The sequence below is a fragment of the Egretta garzetta genome, unplaced genomic scaffold (assembly GCF_000687185.1).
Source record: "Egretta garzetta isolate BGI_Z169 unplaced genomic scaffold, ASM68718v1 scaffold553, whole genome shotgun sequence".
In the NCBI taxonomy this organism is placed as follows: domain Eukaryota; kingdom Metazoa; phylum Chordata; class Aves; order Pelecaniformes; family Ardeidae; genus Egretta; species Egretta garzetta.
The window spans coordinates 2,587,535-2,609,269 of NW_009259328.1; the positions used below are offsets into that span (position 1 = coordinate 2,587,535).

At 35.3% G+C, this 21,735-nt stretch overlaps 1 protein-coding gene across 1 annotated transcript in view; it reads right to left on the reverse strand.

Moving 5' to 3' along the window:
• Window positions 1–1,030: 1,030 nt before the first annotated feature.
• The window catches only part of ATP2B2 (ATPase plasma membrane Ca2+ transporting 2), a 192,912-nt gene continuing 172,207 nt past the window's right edge, over window positions 1,031–21,735 (reverse strand). The window contains 3 exon segments of the mRNA XM_035892214.1: window positions 1,031–1,342; window positions 11,537–11,623; window positions 18,010–18,192. Of these exon segments, the coding sequence (XP_035748107.1) occupies window positions 1,031–1,342; window positions 11,537–11,623; window positions 18,010–18,192 (582 nt within the window).

Sequence of the window (21,735 nt, forward strand, 5' to 3'; positions counted from 1 at the left end):
CCAAAACAAATTCAAGCAGATTATCAGAGGGAAAAAAAAAAGAGAGAACCTGATCATTTTGATATTTATTTGAAACAAAGGAAGCCTGTTTTACCTCCCTGTATATAGGATCACAATGCTACATCCAATGTGTTATATTTTGGCTTCTTTTGTTATTTACTAGCAGTATCTACATTATTTAACAAAAAAAAAAAAATCAGGCAGAAATCAGAACACTGTTGTACTAAAATATCCAGGGTTCAATATTACAGACGTTTTCAGTGAGCTGAGCTGAGCCATTTTTATACTACTTCGGCAGGAAGTGCTTTCTTAACCCTACAAATAGTTAAGGATATTATCTACAGGTTTGTAAACAAATTACATTCTTTTTTTAGGACATAAATAAGTTAAAATAGTCAGAGCAATTTGAGCAGAAACAAGGCAACATGCCAACAAAGAAACTTTATATATATAACTATATATATATAGATAGATATATACATATATATAATTATGTATATACTTATATGTATATATCTCTATATATAGTCTCATAAATGTTTAAGTTCCTCTGTCCAACTGGTGCAAATCTACTGTGCAAGTTAAGCTTTGCAACTTCAAAAAAGTTATTTAAATTAATCTATACAATTGAGTCCATGCCACACAAGCATTTCAAAAAAACTCACAGACCAGTGAATTGGATAAATAGCCTCAGAAAGAAGTCCTCTGCAGTTCCTGCTTAAGGAGAAAGAAAACCAAAAGGAAATAAAAAGAAACAAAAAGAGAGAAAGAAGGGCCAGAAGTGTACAGTACATTCATGCAGGAGGATTTTTTTTTTTTTTTCTGAAAGGGAACAAGGAGGGTATATAAATCAGCCATTCATTCTTTCCCCAAAACCATTGTGATCAACGATTCATTCACTTGTCTCAGAGTGAATAAGAGTTCAAACAGCTTTTCAGCCAGCAATGTTTTTAATATATATTTATATATTTCTGTTGCTGTGGGGTTGTTCTATTTATTTATTTATTTATTTTTGCAGTGACCTTTTCAGCTAAAGTGATGTCTCCAGGCTATGTATTGGGCTTCCTGGACTAGAAGAGGTAGCTGATTTACTTGTATCAGTTGTAAGATTTATTCCACTGTCGATAGCACTGTTGTTCTTGTTCAGTGAAGACGGTGGACTTGAGTTTTTCTTGAGAGCTGGGTCTTCTTCTAGGTCTGTGTCATCAATGAGTGGGATGTGGGGCTGGGAATCTTCTATCCTAAATTCAGGATGAGTCATAAAGTTGTGAATAGAGGTTCTAGATTCTGGTTTTTCTAAACCTTCATAGAGAGAGCTACGGAATGCCTTCACGACGCGGATCTGGGGGGGGAGAAAAGGAAAGGGGTGTCAGAGGTAGCACCTTCAAAGGGCAAAACTGTGTTAAAGAATACTTCGTGAAAAATGTAGCATATGGTTAGGGCAGTGCAGGCAGCTGAAGTCCATAGTCTCTGGATGTTATATGCATAAACGAGTGGCTCAGTTATGTGCATTTTGAATATCTGTATCAACTGCAATATTAAAATAAATCAAGTTTAAAGCCATCAAAGAACTGATGGGAAGTACTGGTTAAAGAAAGCGAACGTCCACTCGTGTGGTACATCCCTAGTAAAAGACAAGCCATGTTAATTGTAATGCAAATGTAAAACCATGCATGTTGATAGTTTTGCAGTGGGTAAGTAGGAAGGCTTTTTTAATTAAAAAAGTCTCTTTTGTATTGTTAAAAAAACATTACACATAACACACTTCACAAACAGAAAAGCACAGAACACAGACACAGTTGGATGGGTAATTATGAGAGACACACAGGGGCCAACTGTAAAAACTATAAGTAATATCAATGTTTTAAAGCAAAATCTAAATGAATGCAGCCAAGGGCACAAAAAGCCAGGCAGACACAGTACTAAGCATAATCATGCTACCACAGGGGAAAAAAAAAAATCACAGTTACCACATGAACAGAGATAACTTGCACACAACAACTACACTTGGAAGCCTGGATAATGTGAACATAGTATTTGTTGAACCAACTTTTATTTTTCCCTTCATGCATATGTGAGGTAAACACTCGAGTATAGACCCACTGTTCTAGCCATTTAACTTTTTAATATTTGTATATAAAACATGTAACAAAATAACGTATTGATTGTTGGGTTGAATTGAATTACATTGTTAAACAGCAAGCTTTTTCATTTTCTGTGTCTCAATTGTAAAACTGTGAAGTTAAATGCTGGAAGCGACAGAATTTATGCCATATATGCAGTCCAGGTCAGCTGACTTATGCTAGGGTCAATCTAATGCCATTAACCACCTGACAGTAAGAACACAGGTGAAAATAAACTACAAGATTCAGCCCATTAGACTGTTGGGGACAGTGCAACCTGCTTTCCCAGTAGGAAATCAGAGGAACAGAGTGAGGAGCATTGTAGAGTGGGGACACTAAGTCCTCTGTGGGTGGGCAAAGGGAGGGATGCTGTCTATATCCCAGTGACCTACCAGTTCTGAAAAGAAGTGAAGGTTTGTGCTGCTTTACTGCTGAAAAAAACATAACTTTTGGGGTTGGGGGGAGGGTAAAAAACAGAATGGCAAAATGTGATCTGTTGGCAAATGTTTTATGACCGAGTTCTATCCTTCTACTTCCATGTAGTCCATGAGTGAATTTTTAGCATTTCTTAGAGGGGAGACCAAAACACAGGCAGAGGCAGAAAAGGTGCATGCAGGCATTGTGAAAGCTTCTCCACACACATTTGAAATGGTTTGGTGGTTGCCATGTGTATCTTTTTACATGTAAATATGCTGCACATTACTTGTTGGCCTAATACACTACTAATTTGTAAAGCTTTAATTCCTCTTTCAGTTGGCAGACTGCGTTTTAGTAATGGCATGGGGTCATATTGTTGCAGCTGTGGGATCTAGCTGATCCTGTGGTTGGAGTTGTCCAAGTTCTACAGAACTTCAGCGCATTTGAGAAATAGGCTGACCTGAATTTTGATCCCTTTGACCATTGTCCTTGTTTATGTTCTTTAAATTAGGATATTCATCATCTTTCAAAAATCCTAATAGCAGAACTAAGTCATGCCGTCTTCAGATACATGGCCTTCAGTCAGTCCAAATACTCTCCCTTGTCTTTATACATGCATTTGGTAACAGCAGGGCACCATACAAAAAGTAGTTCTTGTGACTGCTCATGCTCAAAATAAGAGGATTGCAGTGGTACAGAATGGCTTGTCCAGATCTTGGGATACTAGAATATTTTAGGAGGTTGGCAGAGGTGCAAGACAGGAGGACGGTAAGAATAGATTTCACACGCTACAATCATAGCGTACCTAACACCTCTTTGACAGAGCACCTGGAATTATAAACCAGGGTTTTATGAGAGCTGAATCTCTTTTGAGTTGTGCTGTGCTATGTGATGGATCTGTATAGTGAACAAACAGACTGGGATAAGAGATTCATTTGCATTACTAAAGATAGGATCTGAACTCATGGAGAAGAGGTGACATACTAATCCCCTCATTATCTAGGCCTTTCTATCTTGTATTTTAAAGTGCAAAGTGATTTCTCTAAACAATGAAAAAACCACTATGTTTTGTCAAGGCAATCTTAAAACCATGTTACTATATTGTCCTATTTTAAATCAGGAAACTTTTTGTAACATGTTTACTTTATAGTATGGGCTGATATGTTGACATTTTCTGCAAAGCTACCTATTATTTCTGCTATCTAAGTAAAAATAAGTCATCCCATTCAGTTGCAGCTGTTTCCTATATCTTACCAATTAACAGATAAATTTCATTCTCTTGAATACCTCCACTTCTTATTGCATAGATTTAGGTTCTATTTGCCAGCTGAACTCTTTTTAATAAAGATAAAGTAAATTTTTACTTAAAGGTCTGCAGTTTGATATTATACTTGAACAGATCCAGGAGAATCCAATTTAAGTAAAGCTTTTCTTCTAGTCACACAAACTGTATTTAAGCCTCTAGGGGTTAGCAAGGGAGGAACTGATTTCAAATTATGAGGCTCCAAGTTCTGTAGTAGGGAAAGCATCTATATTGCATTTAAGACCAAGATTTGGCATCCAATTTGCATTTAATGCCAAGCTTTTAGTCAATCTATCTAGCTGGCTAACATCTTACACAGCTGGGGGAAAACTACAGATTTAGGTTGTATTTGAAAGCCAGTTATGAAAATGTGTCTGCCATGACCTGAATTTGGTGCTCTGCAGTGACTGCCTGAACTAACAATCCATTGAAAGCAAACGCTATACTAACTGCTTAGATGTGTTTACCCAACAGTCTGAAGATATAATAGCAGAATGTACAATCAACCAGCAGTTGTAGCACTTTGTGTGAAGATCTGTGGCAAAGTTTTGGCATGGACTGTTTGAATCTTGCAGGAACATTTAGATGTTACTAGAATAGCATTTACTTGTACATAGCAATTTTTACTGGAAATATTAGCTTAGAACTAGTTCAGGTCTGCTGGCACCTGAAATAGTTAATCTTCTAAATGGAATGGTAATATAAGGACCAAACTTGGGCAAATCCCTAAAGCTGAGAATACATAAAAGTTAGCTTTCTAATAAATTTGGGTTTTTTTTCACTAAGGAGCTGTAGGACACTACCTTCTTTTTTTTTTTTTTTTTAATTTCTCTACAGTTTCAGAGATGTAGATATGTTTTCCATTAATGTCTCACTTAAGGAGAAACTGCCTCCACAACTTTAAATTTTGCATATTTAGCTTGGCATCTAGAAGAAAACATTTTTTTTTTAGTGTCACACCTCATTCAGTGACAGAATTTCTGCATTACAATATAGTTCAAAATATTTTTCATAGTCTATCCCCCAATGTGTCAAATTATTGCTTGCAGGAACAAAACTGGCTTCTTTCATTATGTTAGTGGAAACAGAGGTAGAGGGTTTTTTGATACAAAGGTGGCATTTTAATTTCTGTATAATAATACTACCATATTTAAGCTAAGAACTGAAAAAACATTATTTACACGGAGTTACATGGCCCAACAGCAACAAATTCTTTTAATACATGCTTAAATTCAAGATTTGAAGTAAGATCTGTTGTAAAAATGCTTAGGGACTCTGCTGAAACAAAGCCCACATTACGTTTTTGAAGATAAAATAAAGCAGATGAACTTCATGTAATGTTGTTATGGTTGTACAGCATGTAAAAGCAGGGACATACCCATGATGGATAGAACCTAGAAAGTGTTGGTTTATTATGAACTATGTACAGTTCATGTAATGATATTTCTTTATGATACTGACAATGCCAAGGGAAGACAAACAGTGTGATACAGCTCCCTTTTCTCACAGTAATGGAGACAACAGGAAAAAAATGAACTGCTTTTAAACAAAAGACTGTGGGGACAACACTTCAGGACATTTTTGACATTGCTATAAGTTTCCACTTCTTTCTTCTCTGTAGCTGCAATGGAAAAAACTCTTCAGTTTCATCCCACCTTCAAAGCTAGATTTATTATACTGCATCAGGCAAGAAAAATAAAAGAAATAATAGAATTTTAGATACTACAAATTTTTCCCATCAGAAGAAAAACATGAAGTTCAGAATCTCACTCCTAAGTACAGCAATCTAGGCAAAATACACAAGGCCTGTTAAGCATCAACAGATGTATTATGGTTGGTAGTGTGTGGGCTTATACTCGAATGTTTACCTGGCTTCATATAAGCCAAGTATCTTGAGTTTGGTTCACATTCATTTCAGGCTCAAGGTTAAAGACTCAACACATTTAATATTCAGACAGTAGAGAGTAGGGCACTGCAAAAGCAAATAAATTCAATACTGAAAGATCAGTAAGGTGATTAGTATAAAATTGTAAACATGAGGTCAATTTTGCAATGAGATGCCAACTCTTATGTGTAACTGATACTATTCTATATCAAGACTATAGCTATATAAAGGTAACTGAGTTTGGTCAAGTACTATTGCATATGTACAGCTTTGAAATACAAGGCATATTTTCAGTATGTTTGGTTTTGTTTGTTTTTGAATCCTCCCAGTTTTAGGTGTGTAAAATCAGATTAGTTATCCACAGGAGGAGATATTGCATGTATTGGAGTCACCTGTAAATGTTATGGCTGGAATGTTCTGGATTGTATGATGCAGCCGTTGAGCAAATTCAATGATAAAATAAAAACCCAATAAATTTTAGAAAAATTATAATTTCTAGGTTTCTGCTTTAATGAGTGAAATAGATCCATAACATTATCTGTGCTACTATCCTTCTACATAAATATGCAGTAAATACAGTAAGCACTGCTGAAAAGTCAAACCACATGCAGCAAGAGGAAAATGGAATACCTGCATATTCTGTGAAATCCTCAGGCCTCTCAGTTCACAAAAGGTTCACGTGGCTATTATTCCACTGAGTTTTAGAGCATGAGATCAGAACCATATGCAGGGCTTCCATTTTCTGTAGCATATCTCCTTTAATATAGGGTTGTTGCAAAATTATGGATTATCAGATTTGGCAAAGTTTAAATATGTTATACAGCCTTTGAAAGAATGTATTTCTGCATTAGGAGTCTAAATCTTCTTGCCATGCCATATCTCCAGTTGAGGACTTGGGTTTATATTTAGACTTTAAACCTAGTTACTTTTCCCTAGTAGGGAAGACACACATAAGTTGATTTTGATCTTGTATATCCCACAGGATTGTGAAATCTTGGTTAGAACCAGTGGGAACTACTAAGCTTTAATATGGTATCTCTGTCTCTAGTTTAATGATGTTCCCAAATGGTGCAGCTTTTATTAACATAATTTTAGATGTGGACTTCGTTTAAGTTCTGCTTCTTATATTTCCTCATGTGACAGTAATACCATGTTGCCACAGAAAGCAACTTATGTTTTCACTAAGGCTGGTATGCCCTCTTGGCTTGGTCTGCAGTCTGAATATAGATCAATATTGGAAAGTAATCTTTGCCTTAACATTTATTAAAATAGGAGATTTTTTTTTTTTAAGAAATCTGTTGCCTTTTTTCTTCATGAGCAAATTTGATCCAAACTTAAGATTTTATCTAAGTAAAAGTAGAGCCTGTCCAGCTGAATGATGATTACATTTATAGGAAGCTAAATATGTAAGAGAATACATAAATATAGAAAAGCAAGAGCTGCTGGAACAGTAAATGTTTTTCTTGACAGAAAAGAATCTGACTTTCATACACAACAGATTACAAATAGCTAAACTAAGCTCTCTCTTTAAAATTATTAGTAAATGGACTGTAATATGCACTAGAATTAAGCCTGCTGAATGTCTTGTGTTAGTTTGACACAATTTGCAGATGCTTATTCCCTTGTGCCACTTCGAGCTAAATGTTTAAATGTGTAAAGTTTCTACCTATAAATGACAGTTTCTTGGCAAGTCTGATAAATTTCAGCTATTTTTTAATTAAAGAGAGAATGAAAAAAATGGTCTTTCCATGCAAATTAGCCCCTCTTTTGAAGATTGTAGCCCCCTCTAGAAAGTGAACCAGGGCAAAAATACACCCTTAAGGGTGCTATGCTTTTCTTTTGCTTGAAAAAACTTTTTAGAAAACAACCAACCAATCAACCAAAACCCCAAAAAACCTTCAGAGATCTGTATGATGGACAAATACTTCTGAGAATATTTTGTGATTATTTGGTAAGATTTTAATTGGCTGCTATAAAATTTGGTATCATCACTGTGGTTTTTTTCTAGTGTCATCCTTACAAATGTCTCGTTTGAGCCCACTGTTGCTAGAATTCAATATAATAAAAAATTGTAAGTGGTTCCATGAAATATTCACTTCTAAAAATGACAGACCTCAACAGAACAAACTAAAAGGAACTTGTAAGAAACAACAGCGGGTTCATGATCTGGGAAGTTGCCTTTTGGTGGGGTTTCGTTTTGTTTGTTTGTTGTTCCCCCAATGTTTTCTACACTTAACTATATTTTTTAATTATAACCTTTTATGAAAGAAAGGACTTTTTATAAGGGACCTGCAATTTCTGGCTGCTTAGACTTAGGAACAGTATTAACTATATATGAGAATGAGAGGAAGGAGGGTAAGCAAGTACAAAGGAATATTAAATGTGTCTGGGAAAATTTGAAACCATTCTTTTGAAGGGGTTACCTATTGATAATATAAACAACATCTGAGAACCAGGTATAAACAGATTAGGGTGAATAACTTGTTTACTTTGTGTACAGTTAGATCTACTAATCCTCTACCTAATTAAGCAATGTAGTAGCAAAGGCTTTAAAGCATATACTTAATTTTAAGCACAAGCTAACATTGTGTTACTCATTCTGAGCTTCAAAAGTAAAAAGGATGCTCCATTGCCCCACTGGATCTGATTTTTTTACCCAAAATAAAATGTAGAAATAAACACATACAAAATACATATCTACCAAAGCTGTTGTGGGATAGCCTGGTATCTAAAACCACTTCTAACTCTGTAGTGTAAGAGCTTTCCAGTGACAGAAGACTGTGTGTGTATGTACGTCTGTGTGTTCATGCACATGACACGACAAAACCCAAGAACTTGGCTGAGACCATATTGCATACACAGCCTTATTTTTCCCATGTTTTCATTTTCTGTAGCTTAAATGTGTGCATATTAAATATGCATGCATATATAAAATTACAGGTTTCAATTTGCAGAAATTGTCACTGTCTTTATCTAAAGCTGAAACAGTTTTCAAAAGAGAGAAGAAATTCATAATATGGACCTCATTGTTACAAATTTCTGGATGTCAGCATTAATTGATAATTTGTTATTGGCAAAACCACCATGACAGCTAAAAAGTATCAGCAAAACTAGGGAAAACTTAGTACTGTACTAAATATCCCTTTGTATAAATTGCTTTTACTTAAGGTATTCCACATTTGCCTGAAAATAAACCTTCCTGACAGTGCTTATATTGGACCCTTCCAAGTATTAGACCCTTTTGCCTTATCTATACACTTAAGGTTTTCCCTTGCTACTCCCTGTAATATATCTACATATGCAATATATTTAAGATTCCTGAAGAAAGGGAAAGGCTTCAAAATCAGAGATACAATTATCCCATTATTCCCTTCCACCCCATAGGAAGAAGGTAATGATTTCAGGTTTAATTCATTCTGAGCAGCTAAGAGGAAAGTCAGGTCTGTCCTACCACATACATTTTAAACAAGATGCTGAAAGAGTAGACCTAGGTGTGCATTTTGCAACTGAAATTTTCTCAGAAAATGCCAATTCACAAAACCAGACCCCATTTCTATGAAATTTGGATTAGGAAAGTTTTTTCAGGTTCTGGAAGATGAACAACTAACTGTACCTACTCAATTTAAAAATAAAAACCAGTTTTTGTCTTTGTTTTTTCACTGTCATGCATTAGGTTTGTGTCACTCTATTAGTAAATCAAAACTTTTCTTAAGCATTATAATTTGAAGCACACACTGGTTTGATACTAAACAGACATTATATTGCAGTAATAAAATGCTAACAGTCCAGAATAACCACTTTAAAAGGCCTAATCTCTAATTGCCCTCTGCAATGAAGATTCATATCTCTGGGTAGCTTAACAAATGAATCATACTTTTTTATTTTACTGAATAAATGTGGCTATAACTGGTAAGCTCTGTAGACCTGCTTTTTTTTCCAAATAAAAAGAGACATCAAAGACTGTAGCAGATTATGCTTTCTCCTATTAACTAACTTCAGCCCATAATCTAGTAAGGTCTTTGTCAAGACACAAGACTATTCAATTCTTAGTTGCTTTGCTGCAATGGAGAGAAGAGAGGGAAGAAAAATTGTTCATTTTAATTTGTTAGAAATATCCTTTCAGACAGCTGGCCACAGGATGTTATTGAAACATTTACCACAGTAGAATGAGTTGCTCTCTGTTTTCTGCTCAAATATAGAAATGCTTTTATGGGCAATCATTCCCTGGATGAAAGGCTGGTTTGTGTCTGGTGTTTTGTGTCCTGCTCAGTGTGGAAACGAGGGAACTCAGGCTCAGAGTTCTCGGTAAGCAGGTTACGGTGCCTGTGGCACAGCAGCAGCACGCAGCTCAGTGATTTTGCTTCTCCTGATCGTGCTGCTGCCCTGAAACTGTTCATGCTGTTGGAGTGAAAGTTAGCAGGCCAAACTTCCCAAGACAAGACAGAAGATATGAATTTTCTCCAAGGAGCAACTGCCAAAGTTGGAACCTTAATGGCACTTTGGGTTCCTAGCAAAAGCAAAGTTTCTCCATTGACTCCATTCCCACAAAACTTCTAATGCATGTCTAAAGGCTTGATGTTCAAATACTGACGGGCTTTGCACTCAAACCAAATAGAAAGATCATGTTTCCTTTTTTTCCTCCATGAGTTCTGGAATTTTATTTCTTTCTCTTGTCTGCCTTGTCTCCCTCTGTTGGCCAGACAGACAAGATTGGTTTCTTGTCTGTTTGGTCAACTTTTCACTAAAACTTGCATAAGGAATACACTGCATTTTTTTTGTAAAGTAAGCGACAAGCTTGTAAGCTTGAGTTTTATAAACTTAAATATTCTTTTAATGCTGGCTATGCTGTAAAATAGTTACTTACAGCCCTGAATAAATAAAAATACAAACCCAAAGTTAAATTTGGAAGAGTTTTCCTGAGCAACCTGGAATTTTATTGTTAGTGAAGCTCCCCTTTCTTATTAGTTGCTTCAAAGTGTTTATTCACTTCACTACCTCTTCACTAGATGCTTTGTTTGCATCTAAATGAAAGCTGTGTCTGGATGTCAGTGTTTAGAAACCTGCTTCTTCTAACAAAGAAATTTGTCAGCACATTTGTTTTGTTGTTTCAACACTGTCCTTCAATTTTTCTAGCTCCCTCCTTCCTTAATGCTTACTTCCCAGTGAATTTAGAGATAACATCTGTTCTTTCACCATTCATGTAATTTCACCATTCGCCTCTATCCCTTAGCCTTGCTTCATACACTAGATCCTCTATTTCCTTGTTCCTTCCTGTACCTGTGCTAATTAGAGTATATCTTTCTTGGATAGGAGTGACCTATATTACACGCAGTCTTCCAGATGGAATGATTGTTTATCTGACAAGCTGTATTGCTTAATATATTTGTAGAATCATTTAATGTTTATATCTTATAAGCAGTAGAAAATGTATCCAATGAGACTGAGAAAACATGACACAGAAGCCTCATATAAAATCAAAATCTCCATACACCCGATAAAAAATGACTAGAAATTCCTGTCCTAGCAGTAAGTTAAAAAAACTTGCAATGAATCATGGAGAGCATCTACTGTACACAAAGTAATCATGTTATGTGGTTCTGGGTATGTGTAAACCAATAAACATAACAGGACAAAATGGGAAAGGGCAAAGTAGCTTAGTCTCAAGTGACTGCTACGTAAGTTGGCATCTCTGTAGGTCTGATGCATTAAGAATACACACTCACGCCCAGCCGCAGCAGCAGATGTGCTGGTAGGAGAGGAAAGAGCATTGGATAACGATACGTGACTAGGGCTAGAAATATTGGTTACATCCTGGGTCTGGCTTGTGACGGAGGACTGTCTCCTTAGAGCCCCCTGAAAGGAAGTGCCACTCTTGAAAGTATTGACTACTTCGATCTGTAATGGAGGAAAGAATGAGACAAGTTGCTTAAAGTATGGATACAGTTGCATAACTGACAGGAATAATAATGAAAAACAATAAATCAACTGTGCATACAGTTTTACTTCAAATGAAATAAAGGCTTTCAAAGGTTCCTTTTAATGTTTTTAGATATGAAATTATCCAATTTTTTTGCCTGTATAAAATGAAACAGCTCCATAGGAGGGAGTGGAGCTGCATCAGTTTAAGCAACTGGAAGATTTGAAACAACAGTCTTTAAAATTTAAACCATTTTATTTATATGTAAATGAAGTAAATAAAACCGGAATAGTTGATATAACTAATCTCCACTTTTTTCCTACTGAGAATAAAATTACTTTGTTATTGCTCGCTAAAACTAATTTGTTGTTCTTTCAGAGGGAGGAAAATGCAGTCACTTAATTGGAATTTGGGGGGGGACAGGGATGACACCCAACCAAACCAAAACCCCTTTAAAATATTCAAAATATGACTCCATTTTTTCTACAAAACCAGGATTGTCAGTATACTAGCTTGATAAAATAGGAAGTGTTCAATACTTTGACTTCTTCTATAATGAAAGATTGTTTAAAATAAACTCAGTGATAATGAATATTGGTCTTTTATAACTAAAGATTGAAAAAGATTGATATTTTATCTATCTTTAAGCAGAGCACTTAAAATCACACAGAAAATTACGTGGAACTGGATTGACTATTGCAGCAATTAACATTGCAATTTTCTACTTGTTACTTTCATATGTCTATTATATGCACTGTTTGATATATCCATCCTGAATACCTTCCTGAGTGCTTTATTCATCACCACAGAAGATGAGGCTAAAAAAAGAGCAGAGTATTTCAAGGCATTCTTTGTCACCAGTATAACCCAATAAAAAGCAGGCTGTGTGTACAAATGTAAAGCCAGGGATTGGTAGTAGATAATATCAAGGAGTAAATATAACCCCTACACACCAAAATGTCCTCTTTGCTACAGTGATACAACCACAACGTGACAAAGCAGCAGTAGTAGTATCAATTAGAAGAATTCAACCAACTACTTATTTGAAGTAACCCACTGTTACCAGATTTGTATCTTGCAACCCAAATTTCTGAAGATACACAGCCTAGAAAGTAGTTGGGAGAAGGTAAAGTGGCGTATTTATCCATTAAAACAGGACAGATCTTTGTGCAAGCTCTCCTAAATTTTCCAAGTTGACAGCACTATAATAAATTAGCTAACATTTTCTGCTGTGGTCAGTCTTAGGAATAAACAAATTCACATGGCTTCATCCTTAATGGTATGGATGTATCCCCTCCCATAATCTTATATTTGGACATCATTGTTTATTTTCCTACATGTTTTTATGGGAATAATCATAGCACAGCCAGCTGTAAAAGGGATCAAAGGTTACTGCTGTAAAATTGTCACCCTGAACTTTTACTATACAAACATGAAACAGCTGATTTGTTCACTGACCCACTGTTTGAGAGTCCTGTTTACAACATCCATTTAAATGTGCACACTAATAGATGTACAGTATTAATCAGTTATCACAACATTTTACAGCTTTGCTCTCAGTGTTTTCTGCAGCAGACTTATTTTGAATTACATGTCCAATACAAATGTCACAGTAAAAAAATACAACATGAGGTGAGTTAGCATATGGAAGTGAGTCATTAGCTAAGGTTCATTCACATTGGCATCTAGAAAAAAAACATATGGCTCAAATCACTGGTTATATATGAAGGCATATTAAATACTCACCTGAAATGGTCACTGTACAAAAGTAGAATTAAATACAGATCTTGGGTTTTCATGATCTAACACAGGTGACAGAGCACTCTTCAAAAGAGACCATTCAAAAAAATATTTTAAAGACTCTTACTGAGAGCATGAAGTGCGTATCACTGTGGAAGCCACAGATGATAAATCCTAAGCCAAAGGGCATTTCTAGATGTACAAGTGTCTTCCCAATAAACTGCAAAGAAAGACCTTAGTATAAGAGTGAAAAGATAAGGGAAGATCTGTATTTAATAGTTTCTCCAGACAACAAGAATTACAGGCGTGTAATTGACTCTTTCTCCTGAAGAAAGTAACTACAGATCTTCATGGATGTAATTCAGAGGGGGAGGATAACAACCTTTCCAGAATCTTAAAAGCTGAATATACAGGGCTGTGTTCTGCCTGAAGCCAAGAAAGAAGAGAATAACTTGGCCCAAAAGTTTATCTTCCAAAATCAGAAAACAACAAAGTAGAAAGAGTTCCTAGAAATATCATATAAATAAATAAATAATGCTTTAAAAATTAAGGTGTAATTTTTTTATTTACAAAAGAATGCATTTTTTTAGAACAATTTAAGTTGCTAAAAATGAGAAAGTAAATGATAAGTCATATATCATGAAAAGTTTGAAAAATATCCAACAAAATATAGGATGCAGTCATGTTTTGATTATAGGCTTTCAGCGAGAGAAAAAAAATACTGTCCTACATTTGAAGCTTATTTGTAAGTTTGGAATTTTTCACCTCCCTCTCATTTTTCTGTATGTTCTATACTCTAGAAGATCCATGTTTTTGAGGTACGGACAGCTAATAAAAATACCAGTGATTAGCAGTTAAGAAAAAAAAAGGGATCTTAGACTAAGAGAATAGTCCTGGCAGAACAAACATTCTTCTGATGTTTAACACAGAACAGATTTTCAGCAAGCATTGCTCCTTTCATTAATGTTAACAGGACCCAGGTCTCATTCACCTGATCTCCAACCAGGATATTATTTAAAAAAAAAAGGCAACACTTTTCTGCATGAAGTAAAACTGTTTCCATTCCACTTACACTGGCCTACTGCAATGTTTTCTGTATTAAAAGGTATATGGAAAGCCATAAAATGAGGTGCTAGCTTTTTATCTGACTTCAAAACCACTTGCCAAGAGGGACTTCCACTGCTCTAGGATTGGCATTGGCTGAAGAGAAAGGTTTTAATGCACAAAAAGGGAAAAGAAAATCCAGTACAGCACCTCTATGTATTTTCTAGTATCTGAAGAGGAATAATCTTTTTTCAGTAGCAGTTAACATGGCACCTGTATATTTTGCTGTTTTTGCTTTTATTCTCAAAACATTTCTAGAGAGTTATTTCCCACCCTAAGCAGATAAAGCAAACTGAATTACAGGATGAATGAAGCAGAGGAGGAAACAATCAGGCCCAGTGTGGTAAAAATCTGACATGTAGCTTTAAAAGTTTTCAAATCGCCACACTTCACTATTTTTCCATACTCAAATGTGAGGTAACAAGAGAAACTTCTCAATATGCAATTAAAAAAAGATGCAATCATTTTTGGTTTTTACTCAGATTACGCAGTTTTGCCTGAAGGTGAACTTGCTGAACTTTCCGAAGCCTACTAGATCTGTTAAGATGGTATGATCAGTCTTGTCTCTTCCTTCAGAAGGAAGAATTTGTGAGAACTGCAACAAAGACTTGGAAAAAAATTGCTGAAAACTAGCAGGGGTTGACAAGTCCTGTCCTTTATGCCATTTGAGACCACCTCAATAGCTTTCTGAAGCTTACATAACTAGGATGAGTCATTTGTGAAACTTCATGTGTCAGTGGTCTTCTGAGAGAGCTATCCAGTAAGGAAACACGCTTCCATTCAGAGAAGAACAACATGCATCCATCAAGAGAAGCCCTATAGTATATTTATAAGACAACAAAATATCTAAATGAACAAATGTAGACAAAAAAAGAAAATCAGAAGTAGATAGCCAGTCTCTTTGACTTAGTTATGTGCATTTTTCACACACCTTTCTTTAAGTAAACTTGTGCATCTCATCAAAGAAATATGTCTGACATTTCAGTATGAAGAATCAACAGTGGAAATCCTTTGTCTGGTGTCTAGGTTTGAACCCTCTGTTTTGAGACAGGGTGCAAAAAAAGAAAAAAATGTCTTTAGTACTGCAAAGTTTTTGTCAGTTTGGATGAGTTCTTATTGGAGCATTACAAGAGATCTGGATTCTTTGTAACTGTTTTAGGAGTGAAGGTTTTTGTTGAGTACTGTGGCTATCTGTCCAATAGTGACTGAATAGAAAATAAGCAAAAATAAAGATAATCTAATATACAGCACAAGTGTATGATGGCAGAAACTGGTCTTGTTGGGATTTGAATGATCGATCTAGTAGTGAGAGAGTCCAGAGTTTAGTCCTAATCTTACTGTCATCCTCTTATATATATATATATAAAGTGAGGGGATGCTCTACCTTCTTCTTCCGCATCTCCAGAAGTGCATTAGACATCAGAGGATTCTTGCAAATCCTCCAGCTCCCCAAGGATGCTACAGACATCCTCATCTTCTTCCATCAACTCTTCTTGAGCTGGCTTCCTAAGAAATGTAGTACAAGTGTATGAATTCATTTGGATGGGCGCATCAAAAAGCATTCAACTCAAGGTCCATCCAACAATGGATCTAATTTGGCCTGCATATAAGTTCATCTCTCTCCAGTGGACACCTTGGAACTATTTTTGAATCTGTTGGCCCATTTCCTTTTTTCATTATCACTCCACAGATGTGAAATGGATGTAATATTCAAAGTCACTGAATAAACAAAATGAGGGAAAAAAAATAAATCACAGAGGCCTCTTGGCAGGTCAGAAACAATACATCCTACTGGAGATATTTCTACAACTAAGAGCAGAAAGGAAACTATGAAGATGGATGTTAGCAAAGAAATATAATTAATGTTCATTTTGTTTTAAATAGTATAAAAGAATAATAATTTATCTGTGAATTAAGTGGACAAAGATATGCAAAACTAAAAGCTACCTCTCAGACTAGAAAAATAACTGAAAGGATGTAATTTGCTTTTTTATGCTTGTAGTTGTTTACACTCACCACAACCAGAAAGACATCCTGACAGAAATGCCAACAGACAACACTCCTCCTACAGCCACCAGGAAGAAAAGAATGCACATTTAGAGGTCACCTTTCCATAAAGATCACCATTACCTGGGCACCTGTTTGTCACCTTTATACCGTGACAATTTGAATTTTCTCTAATGATGAGTGCTCCTGACTCAATAGAGTCAAGACACACAACCTCAAAGCTGAAGATCTGCATTTAATTACTTACCAGAGAGCCTTGAGAATTTACCCAAACCCTTTATCTCTCTAATGGCAGTTTCCATCCTCTTTATTTTTTGCTCTGTGGATGCACTAAAGAGACCTAACTGTCCTAGTTTCAGTTAGCTGCTTCCTCTCATTTCTTCTAAAAATGCATGGCTGTATCTCTCCAGAAAAAAAATGTATCGATCTGTAGATGGGAAAGTGCTGTTTGTCTTGAATGAAGACAAAAATAAAAATCTTCTGAGCTATAGATGTTCTTCAAAAGATTCTTTAAAGACAAAATACTTTTCTTAATTATTCACCTTTTTCTTGTAAACATCATGTAAATGATATGGCGAGTACATATCTCTTTCAGAGCTTTCTTCTGCAAGCTGGCACAAATACTTGATCTTAGAAAGATCAAGCAGAGAGCACTAGAGTGCTATAAGCATGCTACTTCACTGCAATGAAATAGTTAAAATAATTTTTTTAGCACTACAGGACAAATTTTACTAGATATCCTAATCTGTGCTATATTTAGCATCAAGATTCAGTGCAAATATTTAGTATATTGAAAAATGCCGTGGATTCTTGTACTTAGCAAAGATTGGAGGTTTTTAAAATAAAAAGATAGATATTTTCTAAGAAATCATCCATATTAGCCAACATATACATTTCAATATTTAATGGATGCTTACACCCTTACTATTAAAAATAAATCCAGAACCACATTTTTCATTACCTAATAGGAAAGAAAATTGATTCCTTTTAATCATAATATTATATGGTAGTGCCAGTATGGAAAAGATATTTTTTTTAATCAAATGGTACTTCATACTTTAGACTCGACAATTTTTCTGTTATTGCAGAAGTGGCAGCAACAATATATTTTTTACCAAATAAACCAGTATGTTTTAGAAAGCCTTGATAACATTTTTCTAGCCATTGTTACATTTTCCAAGTAGCACTACTTTATGAACTGTCATCACTAGTTGATATGTGTAATAGAAAAATAATGTCCGTGCACAGTAGTCTCAAAAAAAGTATTCCTATTTTTGCATATTACCATTTCATAATCTTTTCACTTTATCTCCTCTGGTATACACATACACACTTTTGTTCAATTCACCTATTTTACTTTTTCATGTGCTCCTCCTCTGAAAACAGTAAAGCAATTAACGAGTACCATCGTTCACACACAGGAATACTCTGGGGCTTTCCTCATCTTGGGTTGATGAAAGATTAAGCATTTTTTTTTTTTTCTAGACCATGTGGGCATTTATTTTTAGTATACCTGGGTTTGGATTCTGTTGAGCCCTCTGAACCAGAGAATTTGGCCACGTCGAAGTTCTCTCTCTGCATGATCAATTTCTTCAACATCTTCATTGAGTTCTTCTTCAGGGACCTCCTCCTTCTCAGTGAGCCGCCCTGCCTCCTTTAAAAATTTTAGCCTACTTGTTGGGATGGTTGCAATGACCTAAAATTATAAAAAATTACTGAAAACATAAGCCTCATTCTATAACAACAGTATAATAATCTGCTAATTACAAAAGAACACTGATATTTTAGTGAGATCTATAAGGAAAGTTAATGTAAGCATATTCACAATAATACTTTACACGTATACAACTCCATTTTAGTTCAAAAATACTTAGTTTACTCTGTAAACAATTAGCATTACTTGCATTCTTAAACCAGATTGGCAATACACAGCTCTGGAGCAAGTTTAAGGCTGGGAAAAATGTTGTCTTTTCTCAAAAAACTAAAAGAAGGTGTAAGTATTTGAATGCAATTATTTAAAGAAAACAAGATTGATACTTCTGCAATTAGAATTTGGGCGTTTCTAATGACTGATAATAATCTAATGTATGTTAATGTGAGCTGAAAATTAGTTGCATCTCATGCTTATAAATCTTTGCACGCTACGTTAGTTCATCTATTCAGCTTCCCTTTGTTTCAGCAAATTGAAATGCTTTTCTCAGCATTCTAAGGTTTCTGAAAGGTGTGGGTTTGACCGTCTCACTGTTGGACTTCTTAAAGGGCTATCTCTTACTCTTTGTCCTTATTACTAATAAATTCTGATTAACTCAGCCCACCTTTTTATTTTGTTTGTCCACCGAAGCAGTCCTTGGAAGTAATTAATACAGGACATGGCTAATAACCTTAAAAATTTGCAAATACTGTAGCTAAACAATGTTATAGCACAATTATTTTAAATACGTATCAGTGTTACCCTCTTGGGCACTCATTTTCTCTTTGTTCTTATTTCTTAGCTTGAATAAAAATATGGCCAGATGGCTATATAAACAAGACATTACCTGGAACATATTGAACGCTTGGAAAAAAACCAAACCTCACTTAATTTCTCATTAAGAAAAAAGTTCACTATTAGACTAATTTAGCAAAAACAGTGCTGCAATTTTATTTTTTTTTTTGTTTGTCTTTGTTTCAGCAGTGAGCAATCACATCTCTGAAGCCCAAATGTGTGAAAGATGGAGATAGAATCAGACAGTTGCAGGGAAGTTGGTGAAGATATATCTCACAGTTTTGGAAAACTGGAATGAATATAGTGAAGACACATGAAAAGGCACCAAGTATTTTCAGGATGAATATAAACTGTTGAGTTTGATGAGGGTCTCCTTGAGCTTCATTATCTACAACTCCTCTTTTATTATATTATTTTTAAAGACAGATAAAGAGATGTCAAAAAAACCCCAACCAGTTTCTACACTTCTACAGAACCTTTTGAAAATACATTTTGGGCTTTGAAAAACAAGACGTCAACTTGGGAAACTCATGAATTGGTGTGACGCAAGCAAAGACAGAACAGAAGAAAAAAAGAAAAGGTAAGCGCTAGTCATTTAAATACTTACTGAAACTCCTTCAGCTTCCCAGCTTTCAAAACACTATAATGTCAGCGCTCTACAGAAAGCAGCTGTTTGAGACTGGAATCTGGTGTAGCTGATGGTGATGAAGTACTTTCAAGACAGTACACATGGAAACAACTGCATTTGGTAGTGATTCTGTGTGATAAGAACATACCTCTCCTTCATGACCTCTCTCAACCAGGCTGATAGATTCTGCTTTAATTCTTTTCTTAGGGTGTTTACATGTCTTTTTGCTTGTTCATTTTTCCATATCTGCAGACACCTGCCCAGTTCAGGTAATTGCAGACTCAACAGACTGGATGTAGATTAAGGAACTAAATCTTATTCCCAGGAAAATTATCACAGTTTTAAAAACTGATTGATAATTCTGGGAACGTAACATGAAATATTTTAGAAAGTTTTGGTTTTCAGAAGTGATGAGGGCCACCTTTTAGAAACCATCCCTCAAGCATCTCAGATTGGCTTCCTATAAATTGCACTTTAAATCACTTTAAAAATTGCAACTTTAACATCTAAACCTGAAAATCTTGATTAGTTTTAGTGGTTCACAAGAACAGCAGGTTCAGAAGACTGGTAAAACAAATTTGTGCTGAGCTAGAATTAGTCATAGCAGGAGAGAAAAGGCTGAGAAGGAAGAGGAGCACCTCTTCTAAAGAAAAAGTCATCTCTTACTGTAGAGCTCCATGAAGAGAGGACTCACCATAGACTGTAAATCATGTAAATATGTAAATAATGCTTTTTAGCTTGTGCTTTTCTATTCTAGTCACTAAATACTGGCCACAACAGAAACATTTTTTTCCTCTGTATTTGCTTTATGTAAAATTGTAGCCTTTTCAGTGATAAAACTGTTGACGTATTCCAATACCAGTTTTAATTTAATGGCTAGGCTCTTGCAATGAGACTTGGGCAATTATGCCCATCTTTAAATTGAAAACAGATGCTGATATTATTCTTAGTTTTCAACAGTTATGTAATAATCACATATAACAAAACTTAGAAGCCAAACAGAACATTGATAAAGGCTGTGGGAAATTCTTCACAGCTGAATGATCTAATAAAACAGCTCCCTTTCCCTGCTTTTCTTCCCCCCTCCCAAAGTTGGTATTTTGCAATCAGTTAAAAAAAAATATTTTCTTTCCAAGAACCATCAAACTGATTTTAGGTCTTCCTCCTGCAACATTATAAATCAAATCCCATTCTCAGGTAATAATTATATTAGAACAGTCTAACAGTGGTGGCTTTCAGCAACATATGCAGTAAAAGCTGTCATGACTCTGACCTTATTTCTTAAAAAAAAATCTGAGGCCCAACTGCCCCCGAAGTTACTTTTTTCCATAAGAGAGTAAATAATCAGTTTGGAAAGCTAGCATCTATTCATTACAATTCCATCAGAACCATTTCAGTATTCAATTGCAGTTGGCAATTTCTTGCCTGTTTCGTCACAGTGGCAAACTATTGATCTATTTGTATATCTTCATATCTCAGAAGCAAAATGTAACTTCACATTTCTCACCTAATTTTTTACTATGTCAGGTGGCATCAACTTAAACACATTAATAATGCATTCAAAGGTGGAAAAAAATAACATTATTAACTTTGGAACATGTGTTTGTACATAAAATAATAATGCAGTATTTTAACAACACTGTTTGTATCTGTATTATTACGTCCAGACAGATAATCACATAACTTAATTATCTCATTGATACTTGTTTTTTCCTCTCTATATAATTTTGTATTAGCTAATGATAACACAGGTTGTAGCAGAATTTTAAAATGACACATGAATTAAACTGCACTTTTCTGCAACTATTATAGGAAAAAATCCTTTTTATGTCACACCCTCCCCATCCTTCACACAGAGAAGTAGGTGGGTGGAGGATCGCTGCAGGTGTATATTAAATTAATATTAAATGCACTGGACCTATGCCAGTAACAAGGCTACCCTGGGTTGATGGAATGGCGGTTTCAGCATGGGAATTAGTGAGTTGACATAGAACTGGAACTACTTTTCACTTTCAAGTATTTGCCATGGCTGAACATACATATTCTACACTGGCTACTCTATTGCAGGGAAGGTTACAGTGCATTTGCCCTTACCGTACTTTTCTGTGACTAGAGGACTAGGTTAT